General features: G+C 43.7%; 1 protein-coding gene across 5 annotated transcripts in view; it reads right to left on the bottom strand.

Annotated features, from left to right (window-relative positions):
- The window catches only part of LOC137375472 (uncharacterized), a 112,889-nt gene that overhangs the window by 30,910 nt on the left and 57,004 nt on the right, over positions 1–24,975 (bottom strand). The window contains exons 4-7 of one of the 5 annotated variants that reach the window (XM_068042784.1): positions 23,452–23,514; positions 14,427–14,557; positions 10,755–10,851; positions 7,036–7,188 (exon numbers count right to left, since the gene is read on the bottom strand). In XM_068042784.1, the coding sequence (XP_067898885.1) occupies positions 7,036–7,188; positions 10,755–10,851; positions 14,427–14,557; positions 23,452–23,514 (444 nt within the window). Of the gene's footprint in view, positions 1–7,035; positions 7,189–10,754; positions 10,852–14,414; positions 14,558–23,451; positions 23,515–24,975 lie in introns of all 5 variants that reach the window. The other 4 variants (XM_068042774.1, XM_068042794.1, XM_068042805.1 and 1 more) reach the window with 4 other exon arrangements.

The following is a 24,975-nucleotide window of genomic DNA, read 5'->3' as shown; positions in this document are numbered from 1 at the left end:
GAGCTCCCTTTTAAATATCTCCTATTGTTGTTCCACTTCTTTGTCAATTGTTTGCTCCAGTTTATCTTCCTTAGCTCCTCCCTTTGGGATTTCGGTGCATCTCACCACTGAGCTGCGATGCTCACAAAGCCACATGCATGTAATCTATGCTCCCCGCACCATGCAGGAGCCTGATATCCTAGCAAAGCCACATGTATGCGTGCAGAGAAGTCAATGAAGTCCCCTTTCCTGATGTAGAGCTACTGTACCAGCCAGATGCAGCGATGGATGGTGAACTGCGAGAAGTTTGCTCTGTTGCCTGATCCAGCCTTGAAGGATCCGCTGGTGAAAATAATCAGGGCCATGGTCACTGGCAGCACTGTTCTGAAGCTGCAGGTCCGGCTCCAAGAGGTGGCATATTTCTGTGACCACCTCCTTGGTAAAGTGCAGCCACCAAACATACTGCTCTTGGCCTAGGTTCAGTTAGCAGAAGTGGTCCCTGAAGACCCGAGGTGGGTAAGGTTTCCTACTGAGAGCCCTTTTCCACCTTCCGCTTTGAGCAGCTTGTCTTCTCTGCTGTTTCTGCTCCATCTCCCTCTGATGTTGCAGCCCAAGGAGAACTGAAACTAAAGCCCCCATATTTGGGAGCAAGTGGTGTACTCAGAGGCCAAAAGGAGGCCATTCGGACACCTTCCCAATGCCCAATCCCTGCAGACTTAACCAACTTTTCAGAACTCCACCAACAACCCAGTACTTGTACGAACTTAGAAAGTGCAAGTAGACAGTAAAAAACAACTGATCTGCAAGTTGGACATTGATGCCTTTAAATAGCATTGGTAGGGGCTCCCTCATACTGTTGAATGAATGTTCAGTCATGCGTGTTTAAGAGAGGGCGTTAACTGGAGTAGTGAGATTCAAATGACAGGTCAAGTGTCAAAGCAGCATTAGATGTCATGACTTTCCCACTCTGCATACTTCTGGTAACAAGCACATAATGCCACTGCTAACAGCCTCAACAACATGGTGTTCGGTGCAGACCATACCAGAAATGGTCAGGAGTGGCACTAATGCCATTTTTAACCTAAACCCACGTCTATAGTGCTGAAACTACTGGCGGTATGGGTGCTGAATTTTGCTGCCATATTTTGTTCTGATTAACATTGCTACCCCACCACCTGTTCTTTCCTGATTCCTCATGTTGAATTGATTATTTCCATATGTCCTTAGCAGTTCCTCATCAGAAGCTTATTTACCTGCTTCTTCATATGTGATTTTCATGTTGCTTACCTGTTTAGTTATGATTTGTACCCACTTTAAGTATGGCATGCTGAGGTCAACTGCAAGAAATTTGCAAATACACACACACATGGGCTAGATTTTGTGGCACTGGCGGGGCTCCCAGTGCCAGGCCAAAATGGCAGGGGAGAGCCCTGCCTCAGCCTTTCCTAGCCCCCCTGGCACTATCTTACATTGTTCCAGTGCATCAGTGCCTGGCACCAGGATCACCATCCGTTTAAAGAAGGGGATCATGCCTCCAAGAGCTGCTGGCCAATCACAGGACTGGCAGCTCAGCAGCATTAGCAGTGCCACCGGGAGCGGTGGCCACTGCTGGTACTGCAGAGGCCTTGGACCCAGACCCAGCACTGGAGACCTGGACCAGACGTAGGTGAGGACTGGCCCTGGCGAGGAGAGGTGGGAGGGTGGGCATTAAGTGGTGGATGAGAGGTTCCAGGAAGTTTGAGTTTTTCCCGGCGGGGGTCATCCATGGGTCACAGATCCCACAAGCCCGCAGGGAGGGTACCTTGTATTACTGTACAACCTCCACGTGTGGCAGAGGTACCTCCCACCACTGGTTAAATCCCAGCAGTGCAGTGAAGAGGTCCTTAAGTAGCCATTAATAGGTCACTAAGGGCCTCAATTGGCCTCTGGGTGGAAAGGCCATTGTCAGCCTATCCCACCCCTGACAAAATTGCTTGTCAATGGGGAGGCAACGAGCCCTCTGCCCCCAGCCTCCTGTTGAAATTCTATGGCTCACCAGCCCACACCCCACCCACTCCGAACAGTCTCAGGGGGGCCCATATGCTGTAGGCAGTATGTGGGACAAAGTGCATGTTAAATGCAACATTTTTATCTTAACATATCTCCTGTAGTGTTGTCCACAGTGAATCTGAGGTTATGTTATTGGAAGGTGCACTGAGGGTGGATGTAGGGCTTGCATTCAGAATTGCAATGAAAGACTTTTATAAGAGATCTCCTCAGAGACTGTAAATTTTTTTAAAATTAGTTTTTGGAAAACAGATAATGTTTTCCTTACCCACTGTAGGTAGATAAATATATACCACAGTTAAATAAGTCAATCCTGGAATATAAATTCAAGACAGAACTCTTTATTATTCATTTTTTCAGTTAGTTCATTTTATAGTAATGCCAAGAAATACATAAAACTTAAGATAAAACTACTTCTTTCCTTCTTTACAAAATATCTGTAGCATTGTACCATGTTACTGAATTGTTCTGCCTCAATCATGACTTTTAATCAGTGCCTCCCTTGTCAGGCAAACCCCCCCGTCCCCCCAGTCAAGACTGAGGCACACATTATTTCGCCACATGAACATTAAAACTTAAAATTGCAAGCCCCTGACTGGAAAGATATTTGCATAGTAACTAGCAGAGTTGGAACAAGGGACAAAGGACCATGCCCTAACCATTCAACGAACAATGGACTTTTGATTACCAGACATTGAAGGTGGGGGGAGCTAGCATTCTAGGTCAACTGCTAAGATAGCAGAATCCACAAACACAGAAGTGGTCAGACCAGTTTTAGCCACATGACTAACTGGCTGTTGCAGAGGTTTGAACTGAGATTTTTAAAATTGGAGAAAACTGTACTTGAACTCAGAACGCCGAGTGCTCTCGGTTGGAACAGAATCTCTCCAGTCCTGCCTGCCTCCATCTCTTTCCCACAGAATTGAATCTTGTGAAAACATGTGAGCCTCAAAGAAAGAAAAGTCTCCTATGTGAACAAGGTTTAAGAAGAACATTGGGCCCCGACGAACAACAGGAGACAACAGGTCTACAATCAAGTGAGCTTGAAGCACAGTAAAAAAGAAACCCTTCTGATATTGCCTCAAACCTCCTACTCTACTGTATTCTCCTCTCCACTTTTCTGTTGCTACGTACCCATGCTAGCATGCACACGTGATATACACATGCTAGCATTGCCGCGTTGCATATCCGTAGGCATTAACTGCATTACAGTTTACGTTTAAGGTTTAATAAATTTCACGTTTCTTCTTTAAACCTGAGAAAGCCTGTTTGTGCTAATTTCTTTGCCTTATAATTGGAAAGCTGTGAACAAGGATTCACAAAGGGGGAGCTCAAAACACAGTGCGTTTAAAATTAAACTCTGTTACAATAAGACCAGGTGAAGATAGTAATAGACCCCTAGACACCTTCCTCACCTGGTCGTACGCCCTGCTTGATTAAACAATGTTTAAATTCAAAGTCGAAAGTTTTATTTTGATATTGTAAATAACTCCTTGAATAAAGTAACATTTTTTTCAGAAAAAACCCCAGTGAAAAGTTGAAAAGCTTTTGTTTTAATCTTGTTTTCATATTTTATAGAAAAAACACGCTGTGGGTAATTTTCACCTCCAACACCTGAACTAAATTGACAAAATCACATATACACATTCACACACACTGGTGCCTCTCCCATTCCATTGCCCATGATATACTGTTTTACAAGGACTGCAGTATTATCCTATGTCATGTGCAATATATTACTCTAAGGCGGAGCTATGTCCTTTTAAACTCGCAAAGTCTGATTGTTGTTAAATAATTAAAGGCTCAGGCCAGAATTTAATTATTTTTGGCCAGAGAACTTTGTAGATTGGAAAGTGCTTGTAAATTGTCAGAAGTACCCAGCATTAAGTGACTTTCTTTCCCTTTATGAAAAGTATAATTCTTCAGGTCAATAATGGTAAATTGAACGATTTGCTGTTTTATAGTGATATCAGTATTGCACCATGGAATGCACAATGTTAGTACCTCGGTCTAAGTAGCCTGCTTCTTTTAGTCCAAAAAGTCTAATTGCAAAAATTAAATATAGCCCAAGGTTGCTCAGACTTTATTGTTGATTGGCCAGGGAACTTTGGAAATTGTTGTGTTGTCAGTTTCAGGTTGCAGCTGAGGAGCAATCAGCATTTTAAGATTCGTTTTCACTTTCTAGAAAGTGTGATTCATTTTACATTTTGAATAATAGATATATTTAACTCACCTTCCCCTATTACTGTAATATTGCACCAATCCTAGTGATTGCAAATGAAAAAAAAACTTTATATACTTACAGAAAACTTATTTCTGGTCCGCATGGATGAAGATATTTACTGTATTACTGAAAATAGAGACATGTTGTCGAAGCTTTTCATCTTGTACTCATCAGGACAATCTACAAGAATACCAATGTAAGGGAAAGCAACAACTTGAAACTGTATGAGGAGATTGCTGATTGGTTAGCAAGTGAACTCTGATTGGTAGAGGTGTTGCCATGGAGAATGCACCAGGCATCCTGCATGACAATGGCTACCCTGATCAGATTATTTCTCGCTGTATATCGCGCAAACTAACGGACGGGCCTAAGGCCATCATTTTCGGCCCCAAAAAGTGCCCAGTCTACCTCAAATTACCTTGAAAGGGTAATGTATCCCAAAAATTTAAGCAACAGGTGAAGCTAGCTGTTTCACGCTGCTACTATGCAGTAGCAACACGTGTGCTGTTCGCCACTAACAGGATGCTGCCGTGAAGCCATAAAGACGTCCTGCCTATCACACAAACGAGTCATGTGATATATGAATTTCACAGAATTGTTACAGTGCAGAAGGCCGCCATTTGGCCTATCGTGTCCGCACTGGCTCTCCGAAAGAGCAATTCCCTCAGTTCCATTGCCCTGCCTTCTCCCCATAACCCTGCACATTCTTCCTTTTCATATAACTGTCTAATTCCCTTTTGAATGCTTCCATTGAACCTGCCTCCACCATGTTCTCAGGCAGCGCATTCCAGATCTTAACCATTTGGTGCATGAAAAAGTTTTTCCTCATGTCACTTTTGCTTCTTTTACCAAATACTTTAAATCTGTGCCCTCTCGTTCTCGATCCTTTCACAAGTGGGAACAGTTTCTCTCCATCTATTCTGTCCAGCCCCCTCATGATTTTGAATACCTCTATCAAATCACCTCTCAGCCTTCTCTTCTCCAAGGAAAACAGTCCTAACTTCTCCAATCTATCTTCATAACTGAAATTCCTCATCCCTGGAACCATTCTTGTGAATCTTTTCTGTACTCTCTCGAATGCCCTCACGTCTTTCCTAAAGTGCAGCACTCAAAACTGGATGCAATACTCCAGCTGATGCCAAACAAGTGTCTTATACAAGTTCAACATAACATCCTTGCTCTTGTATTCTATACCCCTATTAATAAAGCCCAGGATACTGTATGCTTTATTGACCGCTCTCTCAACCTGTCCTTCCAACTTCAATGACTTATGCACATATATACCCAGGTCTCTCTGCTCCTGCACCCCCTTTAGAATTGTGCCCTTTATTCTATACTGTCTCTCCATGTTATTCCTACCAAAATGAATCACTTCACATTTCTCTGCATTGAACTTCATCTGTCACCTGTCTGCCCATTCCACCAAATTGTATATGTCCTTTTGAAGTTCTACACTATCCTCCTCACAGTTCACAATGCTTCCAAGTTTTGTATTATCTGCAAACTTTGAAATTGAGCCCTGTACACCAAGATCTAGCTTAATATATCTCAGGAAAAGCAAGGGTCCCAACACTGATCGCTGAGGAACTCCACTACAAACCTTCCTCCAGCCCGAAAAACATCCATTAACCACTACTCTTTGTTTCCTGTCACTCACCCAGTTTCGTATCCATGTTGCTACTGTCCCTTTTATTTCATGAGCAACAAGTTTGCTCACAAGTCTGTTGTGTGGCACTGTATCAAATGCCTTTTGAAAGTCCATGTACTCCACATAAACAGCATTGCCCTCATCAACCCTCTGTTATCTCCTCAAAAACTCCAGCAAGATAGTTAAACATGATTTTCCCTTAAGAAGTCCATGCTGGCTTTCCTTAATTTACTCGCATTTGTCCATGTGACTATTGATTTTGTCCCAAATTATTTTTTATAGAAGTTCTCCCACCACCAAAAGTTAAACTGACTGGCCTGTCATTGCTGGGCTTATCTTTACACCCTTTTATGAACAAGGGTGTAACGATTGCAATTATCCAGTCCTCTGGCATCACCCCTGAGTCTAAGGATGACTGAAAAATTATGGCCAGTGCCTCTGCGATTTCAATGCCAGTGTGATGCTAGGTATATAGGTCGTATGTCCCAAAGGCTGGTGGATCGTATCAAATAACATGTCCTTTTCGTTGTTTGCAATGGGCAAGGTACAGGCCGTACCCAACCAGCCCTTGCTTGCAAAACTCAAAACACAGTGTCCAACATTAGATGTGATTCCGCGATTGGACAACATTTGCTAAATAATTCTCAGTGTGTTAAGAATTAGGCTGCCAACCAATTTAAGATTGTCAGTAAGGCTCACAGTGTGTAATTTGCGTGTACTAGAAGTTACATATATTAATACAAATGGCCCTGTTCTTTGCAGACAGAAAGAACATGTACACACATTGCGCCTGTTTCAGCTAAACAAAATAAGTGACAGTCATTCACTAGTTCATTCCTCCGGGCAATGCCTTGACCAATCAAAGTCAAGCTCTTCTCATACAGTATAAAGTTGTTGCTTTCCCTTACATTGGTATTCTTGTGGATTGTCTTGATAAGTGCAAGACGAAAAGCTTCAACAACATGTCTCTATTTTCAGCAATATTCACGTTGTGTACTGCCAAACGACTATATTTACTAATACTTAAAATCACAGACTGTGACATGAATTGGATATAAACAATTGGTGATAAAACAGTCATTGGAATTTCATGCAAGATACAATTTCCTTGGCCCAGGAGAAAGACTGGGAGTTATACCTGTCTAAGTGCATGATCATATTCCTCACTGTCTTTTGGAAGGAAACCAGGATCCATCAGGGAAGCTTTTAGAAATAGATACCACATCAGTGCATTGCTGATCAAGAAGGTGATATGGAAGCACCATAGCCTGTTGAAGGAGATCGAGACAATCTGTGCAATAGAATAGACAGCAACTGAAGTCATTAGTGGCAGATTAATGAATTTGCCTTGGATACGTTTGTAATCTAATATCTACTGCACTGTCTTTTCGACAGATTGAGAGACTCTCCAATCAAGAATAGAGAAAAAGATATTTTTGTGGAATGAAAACGATAAAAATGGTGTGGATCATACTTTACTATCTATAAGTTCTAACAATTATTTTTCTATTCGCAGGATCTCAGTCAATTTTCATGAATTATAAAAGACATAGGTTTTACAGGTCAATAAAATATGATTAAATCTTGAGTTACACCAATGGTCAAATCTGCAGAAGAGCTCTATTGGATCTTTTTTCTAATTTTTATTTGAAATATTTTATTGACTATTCCATAAGTCACATAGAATCATGTCTTGTGCACTTACTGAATATATTATACCTGCAGAGGTTTCAGTGGCAAATTATTACACATTCAGGTTGGGTGTTGAATGGGTGTGATGTCAGAAGTTGGGAGGCTAAAACCGCTTTCAGGTTTGGGCCTCATTAATTTTTTGGTCAGCTGTAAGTGTCAAATGGGAGACCTGCTACAAGTCACTGGCCTGTTCAGGAGCAAAATCAGCTGTCTATTGCACACAGCCAACTGACAGGTAAAGGTTGGGGTGAGTGGGGGAGAACCGGTGCAGAATGAATGGGGGCCTGAAGAAGCACTTCTACTCCTTCTGGCTGGACAAAACTTCTAAAAAAAAAAGCAATTAAACTTATCTTTTGGGAGAAGATTTTAGTCCCTTTAAGGATCGCATATTTTGGGCGGGGGTTCATTTAAAGTCAATTCAGACAACCAAATGGCTGCACAGGACCCCACCAGATTTTGAATTGCCTGTTTTCAGACAAGAAACAGACAACTCACAGTTGAAAATTTCCCCAAAGATTTCCATCCCTGTTGTTGTTTCCAAGACTTCTGCAATGTCTATGACATTGCAAGGTATCAATGTATTTGATACTTTGATATTTCAAGACTACTTAGCTTATGCTGCAGTTTTTTAAAGTTTATAATTGAAATAACTCAACATTTTCAGACTCTCCACAAACCCTATTGCAGGACATGTTTTTCATGAGAAAAAGAAAATATGTTTAAAGTTGGCTGTGATGCTGGCATCACAAATGAAGTATGAAAGAACAAAGCTGAAATACCAGAAGCCATGTCACTGTATGAACCAAAATGTTTTTTTCTACATTGCATATGTCATAATAGGCGATAGTATTAGCAAATTAAGCACCTTGCTTAAAATGGTTTATATATGTATTATTTCCTTTTCCTCCACACAAGATCAGATGGCAGATTGTTCAACCTTGCCCGTCTTAGAGCGAAGACCAAAGTACGGCAAGTGCTCATTAGGGAACTCATCTTTGCTGACGATGCTGCATTAACATCCCACACGGAAGAGCATCTGCAGAGACTCATCGACAGGTTTGCGGCTGCCTGCAATGAATTTGGCCTAACCATCAGCCTCAAGAAAACAAACATCATGGAACAGGACGTCAGGAATGCTCCATCCATCAATATCGGAGACCACGCTCTGGAAGTGGTTCAAGAGTTCACCTACCTAGGCTCAACCATCACCGGTAATCTGTCTCTTGATGCAGAAATCAACAAATGGGAAAGGCGTCTGCTGCTATGACGAGACTGGCCAAGAGGGTGTGGGAAAATGGCGCACTGACGCGGAACAGAAAAGTCCGTGTGTTTCAGGCCTGTGTCCTGAGTACTTTGCTCTACAGCAGCGAGGCCTGGACAACGTATGTCAGCCAATAGCAACGTCTCAACGCATTCCATCTTCATTGTCTCTAGAGAATCTTTGGCATCAGGTGGCAGGACCGTATCTCCAACGCAGAAGTCCTCGTGGCGGCCAACATCCACAGCATGTATGCCCTACTGAGCCAGCGGCGTTTGAGATGGCTTGGCCACGTGAGCCGCATGGAAGATGGCAGGATCCCCAAGGACGTATTGTACAGTGAGCTCATCATTGGTATCAGACCCACCGGCCATCCATGTCTCCGCTTTAAAGACGTTTGCAAACGCGACATGACGTCCTACGACATTGACCACAGGTCATGGGAGCCAGTTGCCAGCGATCACCAGAGTTGGTGGACAGCCAAATAAGGCGGGGCTGAAGAGCGGCGAGTCGAAGAGACTTAGCAGTTGGCAGGAAAAGAGACAGAAGTGTAAGGAAAGAGTCACTGTGTAACAGCCCCGACAACCAACTTCACCTGCAGCGCCTGTGGAAGAGTCTGTCACTCTAGAATTGGCCTTTATAACCACTCCACTGACCACCTCCAGGTGCTTACCCATTGTCTCACTGGACAAGGAGGCCAAAAGGATTTCTTTCGTTACTTTGATTATGTGTCAGCCTTGACTCAGTGGTAGCATTCTTGTCTTTCAATCATGGGATCAAATTCCATTACAGACACTTAAGCACATAATTTAGGCTGACACCTCAGTTCATTACCGAGGGAGGGTTGCACCATTGGATGCATTGAATTTTGGGTGTGACATAAAACAAGAGCTCCTGTCTGTCCTATCAGCTGACTACACTTCAAAAATACTTCAGTAGTAGTAAAGCACTTTGGAACACCCTGAGGTTTATCCTAATACAAGTTCTTTCTTCCTTGGTTTTTTTCCTGATCTTTAGAGTCATAGAGAAATGACTTCAACCACAGGCCTCAGCAATTAGGCAGATGCTGACTTGCTCCATGCCTCCTTCCACACGGATTTGCAATGGTTACAAGGAGGCTCTGCAGGCCAATTTTGAGTGATATGTTGGCCAATTATTCTACCTTCCTTCTTCTGAAAAGTGCTGGACCTCTAAACAATGCCTCATTCCAATGATCCAGTCAAACACAGGGATTGAATGTGTGCAGGTGAGCAACACTAATGTCATTCCTATGACTTTATTTATTTATTTAGAGATATAGCACTGAAACAGGCCCTTCGGCCCACCGAGTCTGTGCCGACCAACAACCACCCATTTATACTAATCCTACATTAACCCCATATTCTCCACCACATCCCCACCATTCTCCTACCTACACTAGGGGCAATTTACAATGGCCAATTTACCTATCAACCTGCAAGTCTTTGGCTGTGGGAGGAAACCAGAGCACCCAGCGGAAACCCACACAGACACAGGGAGAACTTGCAAACTCTGCACAGGCAGTACCCAGAACTGAACCCGGGTTGCTGGAGTTATGAGGTTGCGGTGCTAACCACTGCGATGTAGAATAATAATGCACCAATGCACCTTAACATTGCTGCCTCTAAAGCTACTCACCTCACCCCCCCCCCCCCCCAATCATGCCACAATTATTGGTGATAATGTCAATATAGTTCAATGCTGATACCAAGATATCCATATCAATAGATCTATATGGCAGCAGGATGGAAATTCCCCAACAGTCACAGTTATTAGCAAAATATGGAGTTGGAAAATGCAGATCATATCATCTTGTATTAAGAGGTAATTTCATGTCGGATATTGAACACATTGCTGGCTGCTACTTTCGCATATCTGAATTTACTGACCTGTGTAAAATAAGTAGGGTAACCCCATAACAGCAAACAGCCATAAAAGAAAAACATCGGTCCTTTAGATTTTCCAGGTGGGCCAAAGACCAATGAACTGCAAAGAATTAGAGAAATCAAATGATTTCACTGGCATTCAATGTGGGAATGACATTTTCGCTAACTGGGCTTTGAGGTATTGGAATTCTGGAAAACACAGATACTCTTTTATTTAGCGCAGCTAAGTGCCGCCGACAGTAAATATAGATGGTACACATTTTTTTTTTAAACTTTCTTTAATCATACTCTGTTGAGTGCTGTATTTACAACTACAGCAGTCAGTCCAGATCACAATGGTGAAGAATTTGAGGTTAAGGCAAGATGTAGAGAATGCAGCTTTGTACATTATTTTCAACTTCTGTTGCTAGTAGCAGGAGTCACAAAAGTGGTGTTCATTGGTTGCAATTTCCACGTTTCTCGAATGATGCTAAAAATAGCAACTGTTTGTAAAGATATAATTTTACCACCCACTGTCCTCCCTGGAGGTCTGAGATCAACAGGGACGATGCAACTCTGATTATATGGTGTAGAACTTCAGAAAGCCCTGCAATCCATAAACAGAACATTGGATGTTGTCTCAAGAAGTAGGTTTTCAAATGGTGCTTAATCCACTTTTAGTAACCTTAGCCAGAGGCACTAGGAGTACCTTTTCAAAAATTTGGGGCAGGATTTTCTGTTTGCAGTCAGGACCACAACATGAGGATCAAATGTGGGTCCCAACCCTGCACTATGTTGGGAATGGTCACCCAACAATGAGTTTCGCAGGACTGGCCAATTAATGGCCAGAGGGTGCACTCGCCATCCAATTAAAGGATGTTGGGCAGGCTCTCGAAGCTGGAGGGCCAGTAGCACAGACTGACAGACTTTTCTTTCTAAAAGAATAGAAAATTAAAATCATAGGGATTGAATTTAGACAGGAGCAATGCCAATTGGTGCCACAGTTTCTCTGGGGTGTCTGTGGATCTTCTGTTGAAGATTTGGCAGACGTTTGAGAGAACCTCATAGAAATTCAACTCCATAATATCTATTTTCACCTTTTTCTTTTGTGTTATTGTATGGCGAAAATGGTGAAGCCTTGTATTTGCTGGTGAACTGTCACTTTGAAGAATATTTCTCCTTTTTTCACTTTTTCCTCCTGCCTGTCAATGAGCCAGGAGTCCTGAAGGAGCAATGTATGTGCAGTTTCAGGCTCCTCCTCTTTTGGGTGAAGCTGGCCTCATCTGAAGGTGGATCACTTGCATAATTCACACAGAATGCCTTACAGTTAGTTATTGATATTTTAGCTGATTGTAACCCTGCCAGCCTGGTAGAAACCAGCTGCAGCAACTTAACCCCGTGATCCTGTTGCCTTCCTAGGGTTGCAATTTTAACCTGTTCCTGTGAGCAGATGAGAGGGACAAGCACTGGAAGGCAGCAAAGTCCTTCTTCAGATATACAGATTGGGCTCTGATGGAATCACGGGGGCCTGATTGAATGGCAAGGGGATTGGGGCCAGAAGAAACTCAGAGTGGTGAGTTAATTTTTCTGAGGAAAGGTCACAGACCTGAAATGTTAACTCTGTTTCTCTCTCCACAGATGCTACTAGACCTGCTGTGTATTTCTAGCACTTTCATTTTTATTTCAGATTTCCAGCAGCTGCAGTATTTTGCTTTAGTTGTTATTGTTTCACTATGGACCAGGAAGGACAGAAATGCTCCTTCAGGCCCGACAAGGAAACATTGGGTCTCCCCTGTCCCAGGTCCCTCCCACTCCCACAACTGCAATGTCCTCCTGAACAACCCCCTCCCATCGAACCACTTACATGAGTGATAGGACCAATCTGTCAGATCCATGACATGCAGGCCTCTGCTGCCCTAAATCTCACTCCTGCTCACCTGCCAGCAAGTTAAAGTTAAAATCTCATATTGTGGAGGGCCGTATGATTGATAGGGGGTTAAAATAATCATTTTTATCTCTGATAAAACCTCTCTACAGCAACTGCCTGATAATAAGTCCGCTTATAGCGCATATAAATTAGGAAGGCATGACAAATTCAACTGGGATGAATTTCTGTGGAGGTTCTCCTGATTGCTATAACTTTTGTGAAAGAGCCATGTTAATCCTGGAAAAAGGTCATAGACGATGTTTACACCATTTTCCTGGGATTACTGTAGCTCTTCCATAAAAGTTATGATGGATGCATGGGAGAACCCCCATGGAAATTCACATCCAATGTGTAAGAACATGAGATACCGTACTATCCCAACATTACTGGTAAGTAAAACTCAATCTTAAATGCTTACCCCAGGTAAAAACTCTGTGGAAATGACAACACTTTTTAACCCAGTGTTTCATTCCTATAGGCAATGTCAGTACCAAGGTTCACAAGCTTATCACTCACCTCCCACGTCTTCAAGGTTCATTCTTGGCCAATAAAAACTGTACCTTATTATTTTCTTTTTACTTCTAATTAGCCAAGTTTCATGAGAACTTTCCTTGCTCGGCCAATCTGACTGTTCCCTCTATCCCCACCAAGCCACAGCTTCTGCTATCTTAACAAGCATTTACAAGCTAAATCCTGTTTTTATTAATTGAAAGTTTGGAGATTGGAGTTGGATTTCTGCATGTTTGAACATTTGTTCTCATTTGCCAAATTTTTACCTTTGTAGATCCTAGTTAAAAAGTAATTTTCAGGTTTCAAACATTCCTTTCTCTAGCCATTAATATCTATGTGTAAAGGTGCTTAGGGTTATACAAATTATTAGATTAATTTTTTTAGGATATGAGAAAGTGTTTAAAATAAGTTACATCTAAGAATCACCAAATGAATGATAATTCAGAATTATTCTGACTGTTAAGAATCACCTTTTGTCTTATCAGGATATTCTTGCGCATCAAGCATTCTTTAGATCAATAACATTCTGGCTGCCTTTGGCTCATTTTAATAAAACATTAACCTGACTTTGCTTTCCTAACTTTACTCTGACTATAAAGGTCACATAATCCTACATCATGCAGACCACAGGGAGTTACAAAGGACACTTGGCTCTGCAGCAGTCCAGTGAAACCTGCAAAGCAGCACAATGAAGCATTGAATTGTGTTTAGCCCATGTAAGCACTTTTCTCCCACCATCGTTCCCTCCTCACCCACCTGCCCATTACATTATGAACATGCATTTTCACAAAACAAAGCAACATTTTCCAAGCATCATATTTACCTCCACCCATTCTCCCTTGAAAGGGCTGTTGGTTTTAAACCAGTTTCTTGTCCTACCTCAAGGCTGGCCAAAATCCATTAAACCTGGGAATAAATCTGAAACCTTTTTAATCACTCTGCTCCAATTACAGATACTATATTTTACCTCTCTCCATGCAAATACAAGCTATTTTAAAAAAATGCATTGCTTCCCAGTCTTATTGAACAAGTCTATTGCTAACACCACCATGAGCGTAGTTACAAAGTTTGCTGTTTTCCAGTACTTTAAGTTGAGTCTGGCAAATATTCTTAAAACTATTACATTGCCCAAGTGCTCAACTATAGACATTTCACCACTGTTCAATGTAACACATCCTCTGAGGCTGTGTCTCCAGAGTAATGTGTAATATTAAACAAAATTAGGCAACTGAATTGTTTTACTTTACCCCCAGTCAAACCTTGGAATCAGACTTTTTGATTGGCTGATAGTATTTTCTAAATATACAATGATATCTTTATGCTGGCGTTCTCTTGCAAATTTCAGAGGTGTGTTCCCACTTTTATCCTCAGTTTCTAATTCTACTCCATTCTGCAATATGAAAGAAAAATAATTTAAGCATTTGTAAACAAAAGTGACAATAATATGGTAAAAATTAGAGCGACTTTTGAAGAGTTAGATTATATTTAAAATTCCAATTTTAAAAATTTATCTCCATACTATTTCCCATTAGTGTTTTATACAGGCTGCTCATTGCAACATTTCAGTCTGCAGTTGGGAAAAGCGGGATAGTTTGAAATACAGGGTCACAACGAGTACCCAAGATGTTTAATATCGTGCACACAGAAACATAGAAAATAGGAGCAGGAGTAGGCCATTCGGCCCTTCGAACCTGCTGCGCCACTCATTATGATCATGGCTGATCATCCAACTCAGTAACCTGTTCCCGCTTTCCCCCCAAATCCTTTGATCCCTTTCGCCCCAAGAGCTATACCTAACTCCTTCTTGAAAACATACAATGTTTTGGCCTCAACTGCTTTCTGTGATAGCAAATTCCACAGGCTCACCACTCTCTGGGAGAAGAAATTTCTCCTTATCTCAGTCCTGAAAGGTTTACCCAGTATCCTTAGACTATGACCCCTGGTTCTGGACTCCCCCACCATTGAGAACATCCTTCTGCATCTACCCTGTCAAGTCTTGTTAGAATTTTATAGGTTTCCATGAGATCCCCCCTCACTCTTCTGAACTCCAGCTAATATAATACTAACCAACTCAATCTCTCCTCATACGTCAGTCCTGCCAATCCCAGGAATCAGTCTGGTAAACCTTCGCTGCACTCCCTCATGCAAGAACATCCTTCCTCAGATAAGGAGGCCAAAACTGCACACAATATTCCAGGTGTGGCCTCACCAAGGCCCTGTATAATTGCAGCAAGACATCCCTGCTCCTGTACTCAACTCCTCTCGCTATTAAGGCCAACATACCATTTGCCCTTTTTACTGCCTGTTACATTTATCCACATTATACTGCATCTGCCATGCATTTGCCCACTCACTCAACTTGTCCAAATCATCCTGAAACCTCTCTGTATCCTCCTCACAACTCACCCTCCCACCCAGTTTTGTGTCATCTGCAAATTTGGAAATATTACATTTAGTTCCCTTATCTAAATCATTCATATATATTGTGAATAGCTGGGGTCCTAGCACCGATCCCTGCGGTGCCCCCCACTGGTCACTGCCTGCCATTTGGAAAAAGACCTGTTTATTCCTCCTCTTTGTTTCCTGTCTGCCAACCAATTTTCTATCCATCACAATACACTACTCCCAATCCCTTGCGCTTTAATTTTACACGCTAACCTCTTATGTGGGACTTTGTCGAAAGCCTTCTGAAAGTCCAAATAAACCACATCCACTGGCGCCCCCTCATCAACTCTACTAGTTACATCCTTGAAGAATTCTAGTAGATTTGTCAAGCATGATTTTCCTTTCGTAAATCCATGCTGACTCTGTCCGGTTCTCCAACTGCTCTGCCATAAAATCTTTGATAATGGACTCTAGAATTTTCCCCATTACTGACGTCAGGCTGACTGGTCTATAATTCCCTGTTTTCTCTCTACCTCCTTTTTTAAATATTGGAGTTACATTAGCTACCCTCCAATCTGTAGGAACTGTTCCAGAGTCTATAGAATCTTGAAAGATGACCACCAATGCATTCACTATTTCTAGGGCCACTTCCTTAAGTACATGACAAACTGCAGTGTAGATAAACACCAAATTATATAAAATGGCATATAAATATATTTAAACTAACAAATGTTTCCCAAATGGAACTAACATTCAAGACTGATTACTGATAGTAAAGTTATAAACTCCTGCAGGCATTTAGCTGTAGTATTGTAGCATTTCATCACCTGCCCAAAAATGATCACTACTGTTGTAAACAGGAAGGAATGGCACCTGCCAGGATTCATACTCTAGATATAAAGCAACATTTCCAAAGAATAAGCAGCAGTATCTGTTAACTCCAATCTCAGAAAGGCACAGTCTACTGTGTCAGTCAGTAATTTTTCCATTTCACACACCACTATCCTTACAACCTTGAATTATGTGTTAAGTCTTCTTAATTTCAGTGCATTTAGAATCCTAATAGGAATTACAGATAGGACACTGAAGCCATTAGTCTTAGATGGATTTAACGTCAGAAATAAATCCATGGTGGGGAAAGCCAATGATAAATTTTCCCATCCTCATCAAGATGGGTCGTCCGAATGTTCACAGGCACTCCAGTTAGTAGCCCAGCTGGAAACTGTCGTAGGTGGGCTCAGTGGGTTCCCAGTCTATGATTATCTGGCCAAAGTACTTTTGTACTTGTATAACAAGGACATTCCTCTCATTGTTATGGTCCGGTGAGGGCGGGGGGGTGGGGGGTGTAAGGGCTTCCCTCTTTTCCTCTCCTTGTTTGACCACAACAGGTTTAATTCTTTCTTAAAGTGGATGTACTGGCCGATTCATTAGGTGTTTGATTACTTACTTACTATGATTATAACAAGAACCAATCAGACAGATTTTCTTGAGTTAACAAAGAAAGAGGTTAACTTTATTGTACCTAAACTGAACTATTAAAATAATAAACAAAGCACCAACTTTCACTCCCGTACTCACACTAGAGGTTTACACATACACAAATAGGTTACACTGTGGGGAAAGGTAGACTGGTTGAGTTAAAGCCCATAAAAATAAAAAGGTATGAAGTCTGTGAAGTTTGGTGATTCGGCTGGCTTCTAGCTGATTTCAGTGGTCCTGAGGCTTTTAATTCGAAGGGGCAGATGATTGGTTCGATGACTCTCTTAGAGATAGCGATATGGATGATTTGCTCCAGTGGGGTTTCTGATTGTAGCTGGAGTATGCAAAAGTGGTCAGTCAACAAGCAGGATTTGAAAGTTTTCAAACTGGAATGGAGAGAGACAGAGAGAGGGAGATTCCCACTTAGGATCTGCACATGTCAGAGTCCAGTTGCTTCTCTTTTGCTGCAGAGAAAAACACCAGCTTAAAAGCACAGATGGGGAGAGGCTTGTCACATGACAGTCACTCAGTGATCCAAGCATAGCAATTAGCAGTATTTCTCTGCTTGCTGAAAAGAACAGGTAGTTCCTTTAAACTTCCTGCATCTTGGGTTCTTGCTGGGAAATGCAGCCATTTGCCTCCCTTCTCATAGTCCTTTGCAATGTAGGTTACACTGCTGCAGACTAGGTGATCATCTTAAGCTGCTAGCAGTCATCCTGTTTTAAATGTTCTTTTAAAACTTCTTCAAAACAAATATAAAGTCAGATCTCCAGTCAGTGGACCAAAGAAAATTATCATTCAACAAAACACATTGGCGTAACAATTTTTACATTATTTTAAAATGAAATTAGGAAAATGTTTATTTATTCTGCAAACAATTGTTTCCAATGAAAAAAAACCTTAGGTAGGATTCTAAGGCCCTGATGGGGGTGAGTGCGGAGGCGGGCAGGCACAAAAATTAGCCCTGCTGGCTGGCGTGAAGGTTTGTCATTGCCATTTCGGTCACTGGTGATTTTGCTCAGGAGGGTGGTAGGCAGGTCCTGGCAACACACCTGTTTCAGATAAATGGTCAGCAAGCTTGCTGTCAGCTCATTAAGGGTCAGTTTGGAATTTGGTAGGGGTGTGCACAGGTTACATGATGGATCAGGAACAGTTCTGGTGCAAGGAGGTGGCAACACAGTGGGGAGCCAGTCATGGCTGAGCCATTCAATTAGGTGGACCCATTAAAGATAGCACGGCTGAGAGGGGTGCTCAGCCATTGGCACACAGGTGTCATCTGGTGAACAGAATTAGTGGAGCGAATGGTCTATGTGCACTTGGGCATTGGAGGGGGTTGTGATCCTCCAGAGATTGTGGGCCCATAAGGGGTGTGGTCCAGTAATCAGTGTGAGTGATGCTGAGTTCAAGCAAGGAAACAGCTGGACATGGAATTAAGGTTTTCAAAGATTGGGTTGAATGGCGATAAGGATCAACATCCTTCTTGCAGGCTATTAGGGATAGGCGACACCAACATCCCATGAAAGAGTAAAAAAAAAAACAACAGATGCAGAGCCTTGGGCATGTGGAGGGCAGATGAGTGGAATGAGGGGCACATAGGCAAAGGAGGCCATACTCGCAGTATCGTGTGTGACACCGAAGAAGGAGCTACCTGGACATATCAGAGAACTAGTGTCGCAGGAGACTACACCTATCAAGGTAGGTGGTCTCTAAGATTTGTTCCCTCATTGCAGAAGACTTCACATCTTGCAGCACTGCTCGCCGTGCCCTGCCAGTAGTTGTCAAAGTCACAGTGGCCTTGTATTTCTTTGCCTCTGGCTCTTTTCAAGGATTAACAGCAGACTTTGGTGGCATCTCAAGTGGCAGCACACCATTGCATCTTGCACTGAAGATCTATTTGCGAGAGCTGGGCAGTACATACACTTTCAATCAGATGGGGTCTCGCAGGCACAAAGGGCAATGGGATTTGACTTCATCACGTGGCATGCATTCTGTGCCCGTCAGTATGCTGCTCCTGCATCCACTCCGAGTGCTAATGCATATGGCTCTTCATGAGTCAATGGAGGAGCTCATGAGTTCAAAGCCCTGAGCCCTGGTGGTGCACATGAGCTGAATGGGATCCTCCATTCTTAGCCCATGACTCCATACTGCCTCAAGGAACTCTGGCATGTAGGTATACATCTCTCACTGCTGGTCAAAGTAGAACCTCCTTTCTTGTGACTCCAGAGGCCTTGCACCTGCACCCAGCTGAACATGGCTGTGTCTGTCCTCCATCCTCTGATGGGGACTGCCCACAGCTGCCTCTGCTTCTCTCACCTCCTCCTGTTCACTAGCTCTTCACCCAGTGCTACCCTTTCTAACTGTGCACGAGGACCCACCGCTGTTAGTGTATCTGCTCTGGTGGTGGGTATATTGTATGATGTAACAGTGCTGGCTCTGCTGTCTCAAATGCTTGAGATTCCCCCAGTGATGCGACAGTTCTTTGGCGCTCACTCTCCACAACTGACCATGTGGGAGACACAAGGAAGAGATCATGATAACTAGCCTGTGACAGCAGAAGCCTCTGCAGTGCTGAGGCTTCCCAGTACAGCTGAGTCTTTGGTATGCTGTCAGATGGGGAGGAGTGCACACCACCCCCTCTCCTCCAGGTATTTCCATTTCTCCACCATCCACTTGCTCCTGCCCGGCCATCCTGGCGCTTTCCAACGCTGTTCATGGAAATAAGGATGGTGAGCTGGGGCACTCCTTATGTGTAAACCCTCTCCCACAAATTATGTGTCCTCTTCTTCTGCAATGACAAAACAGAGCGATAAGGCAATGCTGTCCTCTGTGACCAATGTCAGTGGCTGTTTTACATAAGAAGTTGAATGTAATAGTGCTGCCAGATTGTCAACGGAGCTAGGACTCTGGGCATTGCTGAAGGGTCAGTAAGTACCCTGGGCATACATCTCAACCACGTTAAGCAGCATCATGCACCCTCAGGCTGCTCAGCTGGTGTGTCTGCTGGTGGTTACATACCTAGAGGACTGTCATCAGAGTCTTGTGTTGCACTCACCTTGCCAGAGCGAAGAAGGTCATTAAGCCTCTTGCAGCACTGCACCCAGTTCCTCCACATGACTCTTCTGCTGCTCACAGTTTCTGCCACCTCCAGCCAGGCCTGCTTTGTTTGGCTAGGTGGCCTTCTCCTCTGGAAACAAGATCTCTCCCCTCTCTCTAACAGCCTCCAGCAGCACCTCAAGGGCAGTATCCATGAAACATGGGACAGTCCTGCCCCAGTTGACAGGCCTCTGCCTCTCCTCAGTGCATTGGAATTTGCATGGTTCATCAAAATGGCTGCCACAGTAATGGCTGCCATAATGCCTTAAAATCAGGCCCACACTTTAGAAGTCCTGCCTCCATCCCACACCTGCTGTCACTAATTGGCCACCAAACTTGCCCTTCAGCTATTAGCAGCTGACATCAGGGAAAATCACGGGCGGTGACTACCTTACCCGCCCTCCCGGTGCGGGGTTGGGACTGCGGGACAGAGGGTGGCAACTCAGCAGCGCCACTGCTAGTGGTGGCACAAGGGAAAGGGTGCCTCAATGGTGGGGCATCTTTGAAGAGGGCTAAATACTGTTGGGAGATGCCGAGGCCAGGCAAGGAGGCCCTGGCGATCAGGTCGGGGGTGGGGGGTTGCAATCCTGTGCTAGCAACGGAAACTTAGGCGCAGGGCAGTCATTGCCATCGGGTGCCCTCTCTGTGGGTCATTATGTGCCCATAAAGTGTGCCCACACCCCTGAAGCCCGCTGCGAGGCCGCCAGGTTTCACCGGGCCCTCCCGATGCACACAAAATGCCCATGGAGGCAGGTAGTGGATCTTAATTGGCCACTTAAGTGTCTCAATTGGCAACCCGGTAGTCGGCTGATCCAGTGCTGGCAATATGACATGGTGGCGGGAAGACCTTGGGCTCCCCTCCTGTTGCCTTCACCTGCCATTTTGCGAGCCCTCCCACCTCTCAGCCCCTGCCCGAAGGGCCCAGAAAATTCCAGCCAGTGAGTCCTACACAATGACTATCTAAAGCTCTCTTTCCTTTATTACTGCACTATTAAGGAATACAACTGATCCCTCTACTATGCCATGTAAACTAGCTGATGATCTGCAGTTGGAAAAGTTAGCTTCCGCCAGTATAGGAGCAGAGAAGGCACAACAGCAGGCACATAGAGAGACTTCCAATAGGGGTTTACAACTTCTCAGATTTGAGCCCTGGCTGAATGCAGCCTCCCTTGAAGAGGTGCACTGGAGCTTTTAATAAAGACCATTGGAGTTTGCGCCAAATAGGTGGGAGTGGCACCAGCAGACATGCCACTTAGGAAACCTTTTGTTAAAGTTGGCCAGGCCGCTACACGTCCTGAAGTTGTGGACCCATTGCCCACATCTGTCATTGCACTTAAAATCAGAGCTGATGGGCTGAATTTTGTGCTCCGCTGTAACGTGAGTTTTTAGGTGGGAGGGGATGGAGAATCAGCGTGGATTCGACCACCACAGAATTCGACGTTGAAATGCTGCATTCCAATTCTGATGGAGGCGGCGAAGTGTCATTCCAGCACTTCTGCACCCCCACGATGGCAATGGTATTTACATACGTTAAACACTCTTTACCTACATCTGAATCCAATTAATAGCGATCTTATCAGGCGGTCGCGATCTTACGTTGGGTTTGCGGCTCTCACGTGCCTTCAGATTCATGTCTTTAAAGAACTGGCGGCACTGAGGCACGAGTCCTCGGTGACTTGAAAGAGTAATTCACTTTAATGCTGCTATCTGGGGGAAGTGGTTGTTTGGGAGAACTCCGCAAGTGGTATATATGTGAGGGGGAAGGAGGTTTGGGAGAACTCTGCAAGTGGTATGTCTGTGGGGGGAGGGGTTTGGGAGAACTCTGCAAGTGGTATGTCTGTGAGCGGGGTATGGTTGGCAGAACACGGCAAGTACAGAGGTGGTTTTCTTTCGGAAGGCCATTGCAGGGCACTGAAATATTGTTGGTTTGTTCATGATGGCTTGCACTTTTGGAAATGGTGTGGGTCCAACATCAATCCAGACTTCCCATAACCAAAATTCCAAATTTGCAGAGGTAGGTAAACTTAACCTTTGAAGGAACCCAAAGTGCCAAGGAGGATAGAGATGGGTATGATTCACCCTGTTTTCTTAGATCTCTGTTGTGTGCTGAGGTGATATCGCCAGAGGTGGGCCCAAGAGGCAGCTGTAGTGCAAGAGCACCCTTCCAGATGTGAGCAGCAGCAGCTGAGAACAAGGAGCACAATCTTAAAATTATAGCTTTTTCACTCAAAAGATAACGGATATCTGGAACTCCCACCCCCAAAAGGCTTGTGACGTCTGGGTCAATTGAAATTTTCAAGGCTGAGATTGATAGATTCTTGATACATAAAGCTATCAAGGAATATGGATCAAAGGCAGGTAAATAGAGTTGAGGTATAAATCAGCTATGATCTGACTGAATGATGGAACAGGCTTGAGGGACTAAATGGTCTACTCTGCTCCATATAAAGATTGGAGCGACTCAGGCGTTTCAGCTTGGAAAGGAGGCATTTGAGAGGTGATCTTATATTGGATTGTTAAGGGTATTGGAAAAGTTAATCTGGAATATTGCTTTAAATTAAGCTGTAAGTAACTCTATCATGGTGTCTGATTTACAGATTGGGCTATGTTAGATCAGGAATAAAATGGAGGCTGAATGAAGACAGGAACCAATTTAATTGCACCACCCTCTATGTGTTTACATTGCAGGTCGACAATTCCACAGTCGTCCCAGTTCTGCATTCACTGTTGGAATGTTTTCTTGGGAGAATGGTTCGACTACTAGCTGATAAAAAATATTCCTGTAATAGTTAGATGTATTGATTTCTAAAAGGTAATCAACAACATCTCTTAATGAGTTACAAATTCATTTTCAATATAATAGCATATGTTGGATGAAACCCTTCTGATCTGAATGAGGAAGGCTATTCTTGACTCTTGTTTATAATCCTGAGTTTCTTCATTTTTATGCTGGTCACCATTGTCAATGAAGCTGCCTTGATAAGAGTTCCAACAAGGAATATGTGAACAATTAACAATATTAAATATGCACTTACTTCAGGGCCTAGGTTACACCATTAGCCCAGCACAGGCATCAGATCTTAAATGTTTAAAAAACTGTTGGGATTGAATGATTAACTTTGGCGCTTTTTTTTCAAATTTGAATGCTACGATATCTTCTGGTGCAAGAAAGATTCTTTTGTTTTACTAGTAGATACTAAATTATGTTACCGAACATCTTCCATCAGCCGCAATGACCTAAACTTGCCCAAGTCTTTGAAATACCACATTCTGAGTGGATTTAACCTGAGCTACTGCTCAGGAGATTTTTCTATCATTCTACCTTACCTGCTCACATAGCAGCTGGACTGTAAGGAGGTCTCCGCTAAGGACAGCTAAATGCAAAGGTGTCTGGAAAACAAACACAGATATTGCAGTTTTATTTACCTGACAATTTGTTGCTCTTAAATTTTTTTTTGTTTTAAACCAGGGTCGTCCAACATACGGCCCACGGGCCAGAATCCGACCCGCCAAAGTTTTCCATTCAGCCCGCCAAGTATGAGAAATTTCCGCTGGAAATCCGTCACTGGCTTCGTCCAGCTCGTCAAAACCTTCTGTAACTGACAATGGCTGCGGCTGCTTTACTGACATGGTGTAGACGCCTCACTGGCACATGTCCTCCTTTACCACGCGGACATAGTACCCTATGTTCTGGCTCCTTTCGTAAAATGGCGGCGCCTGGGCTGAGCTGCATGTCTGCCGGTGCTTCCTGTCCGAATTCCATTCCCAGTGCGGCGTTCCTGGCCTTGAACTCGGGCCCTAGGCCCAGCACTGGCTCAGCTTGTGTACTGGGCTTCGGGTCCCGGGCTCTTCATCTCTGCCAGCGTCACTGAGGAGGAGCCGCCTGAGGAGGCGGCAGGGCCCAGGTCCGGTCCCTGGAGGCAGGGTGCTGGGTTAACCAGCTCCCAAGAGATGGAGCGGGAGCAGTGGGGGAGGTGGGGTGACACAGAGAGGAGGCTATCACAGCGGGAGGCGAGAGAGAGAGACAAACACATGGGGCGAGAGAGAGACAAACACATAGGGAGAGACAGAGACTGCCAGAGACAAAGAGACATAGAAACTGAGAGACAGACACACATAGACAGAGACACAAGCACACAGAGGCAAAGAGAGAGAGACACACACAGAGGCAGAGAGACAGAGTGTGAGAGAGGGGGAAGAGAGAGTGATAAAGATCATTCCTGACAGATGGACATCTATCTGGAATTCTCTGCATCGCCACATCAAGCGTACAGGCAGACATTGTCTACTGTGAGCAAAATCTATGCCGGCTATCTCACTAAAACAGTGTTCAACATAGTGACAAGAAAGTAAGTTAATAAATTAGTCTTCTCATTTAAAGCTTGTTCACAAAAATGCACATTTTTTGTGGTTTTGATTAATAGTAAAATAAATTTCTAATTTATTTATTTTTCTGAAATTTGCTCAACAGCCTCCTATGTCGGACAAAAATTATAATGCGGCCCCTCACGCAAAAAGTTTGGACACCTGTGTTTTAGATTAAGTTTTTTTTTTGCGGCACAGTGGCGCAGTGGTTAGCACCGCAGCCTCACAGCTCCAGCGACCCGGGTTCAATTCCGGGTACTGCCTGTGTGGAGTTTGCAAGTTCTCCCTGTGTCTGCGTGGGTTTCCTCCGGGTGCTCCGGTTTCCTCCCACATGCCAAAGACTTGCAGGTTGATAGGTAAATTGGCCATTAGAAATTGCCCCTAGTATAGGTAGGTGGTAGGGAAATATATAGGGATAGGTGGGGATGTGATAGGAATATGGGATTAGTGTAGGATTAGTGTAAAAACGGGTGGTTGATGGTCGGC

The sequence above is a fragment of the Heterodontus francisci genome, chromosome 1, assembly GCF_036365525.1.
Source record: "Heterodontus francisci isolate sHetFra1 chromosome 1, sHetFra1.hap1, whole genome shotgun sequence".
NCBI lineage: Eukaryota > Metazoa > Chordata > Chondrichthyes > Heterodontiformes > Heterodontidae > Heterodontus > Heterodontus francisci.
Note: the sequence above shows the minus strand (reverse complement) of the source record. Positions and strands in the feature narration are given on the sequence as shown.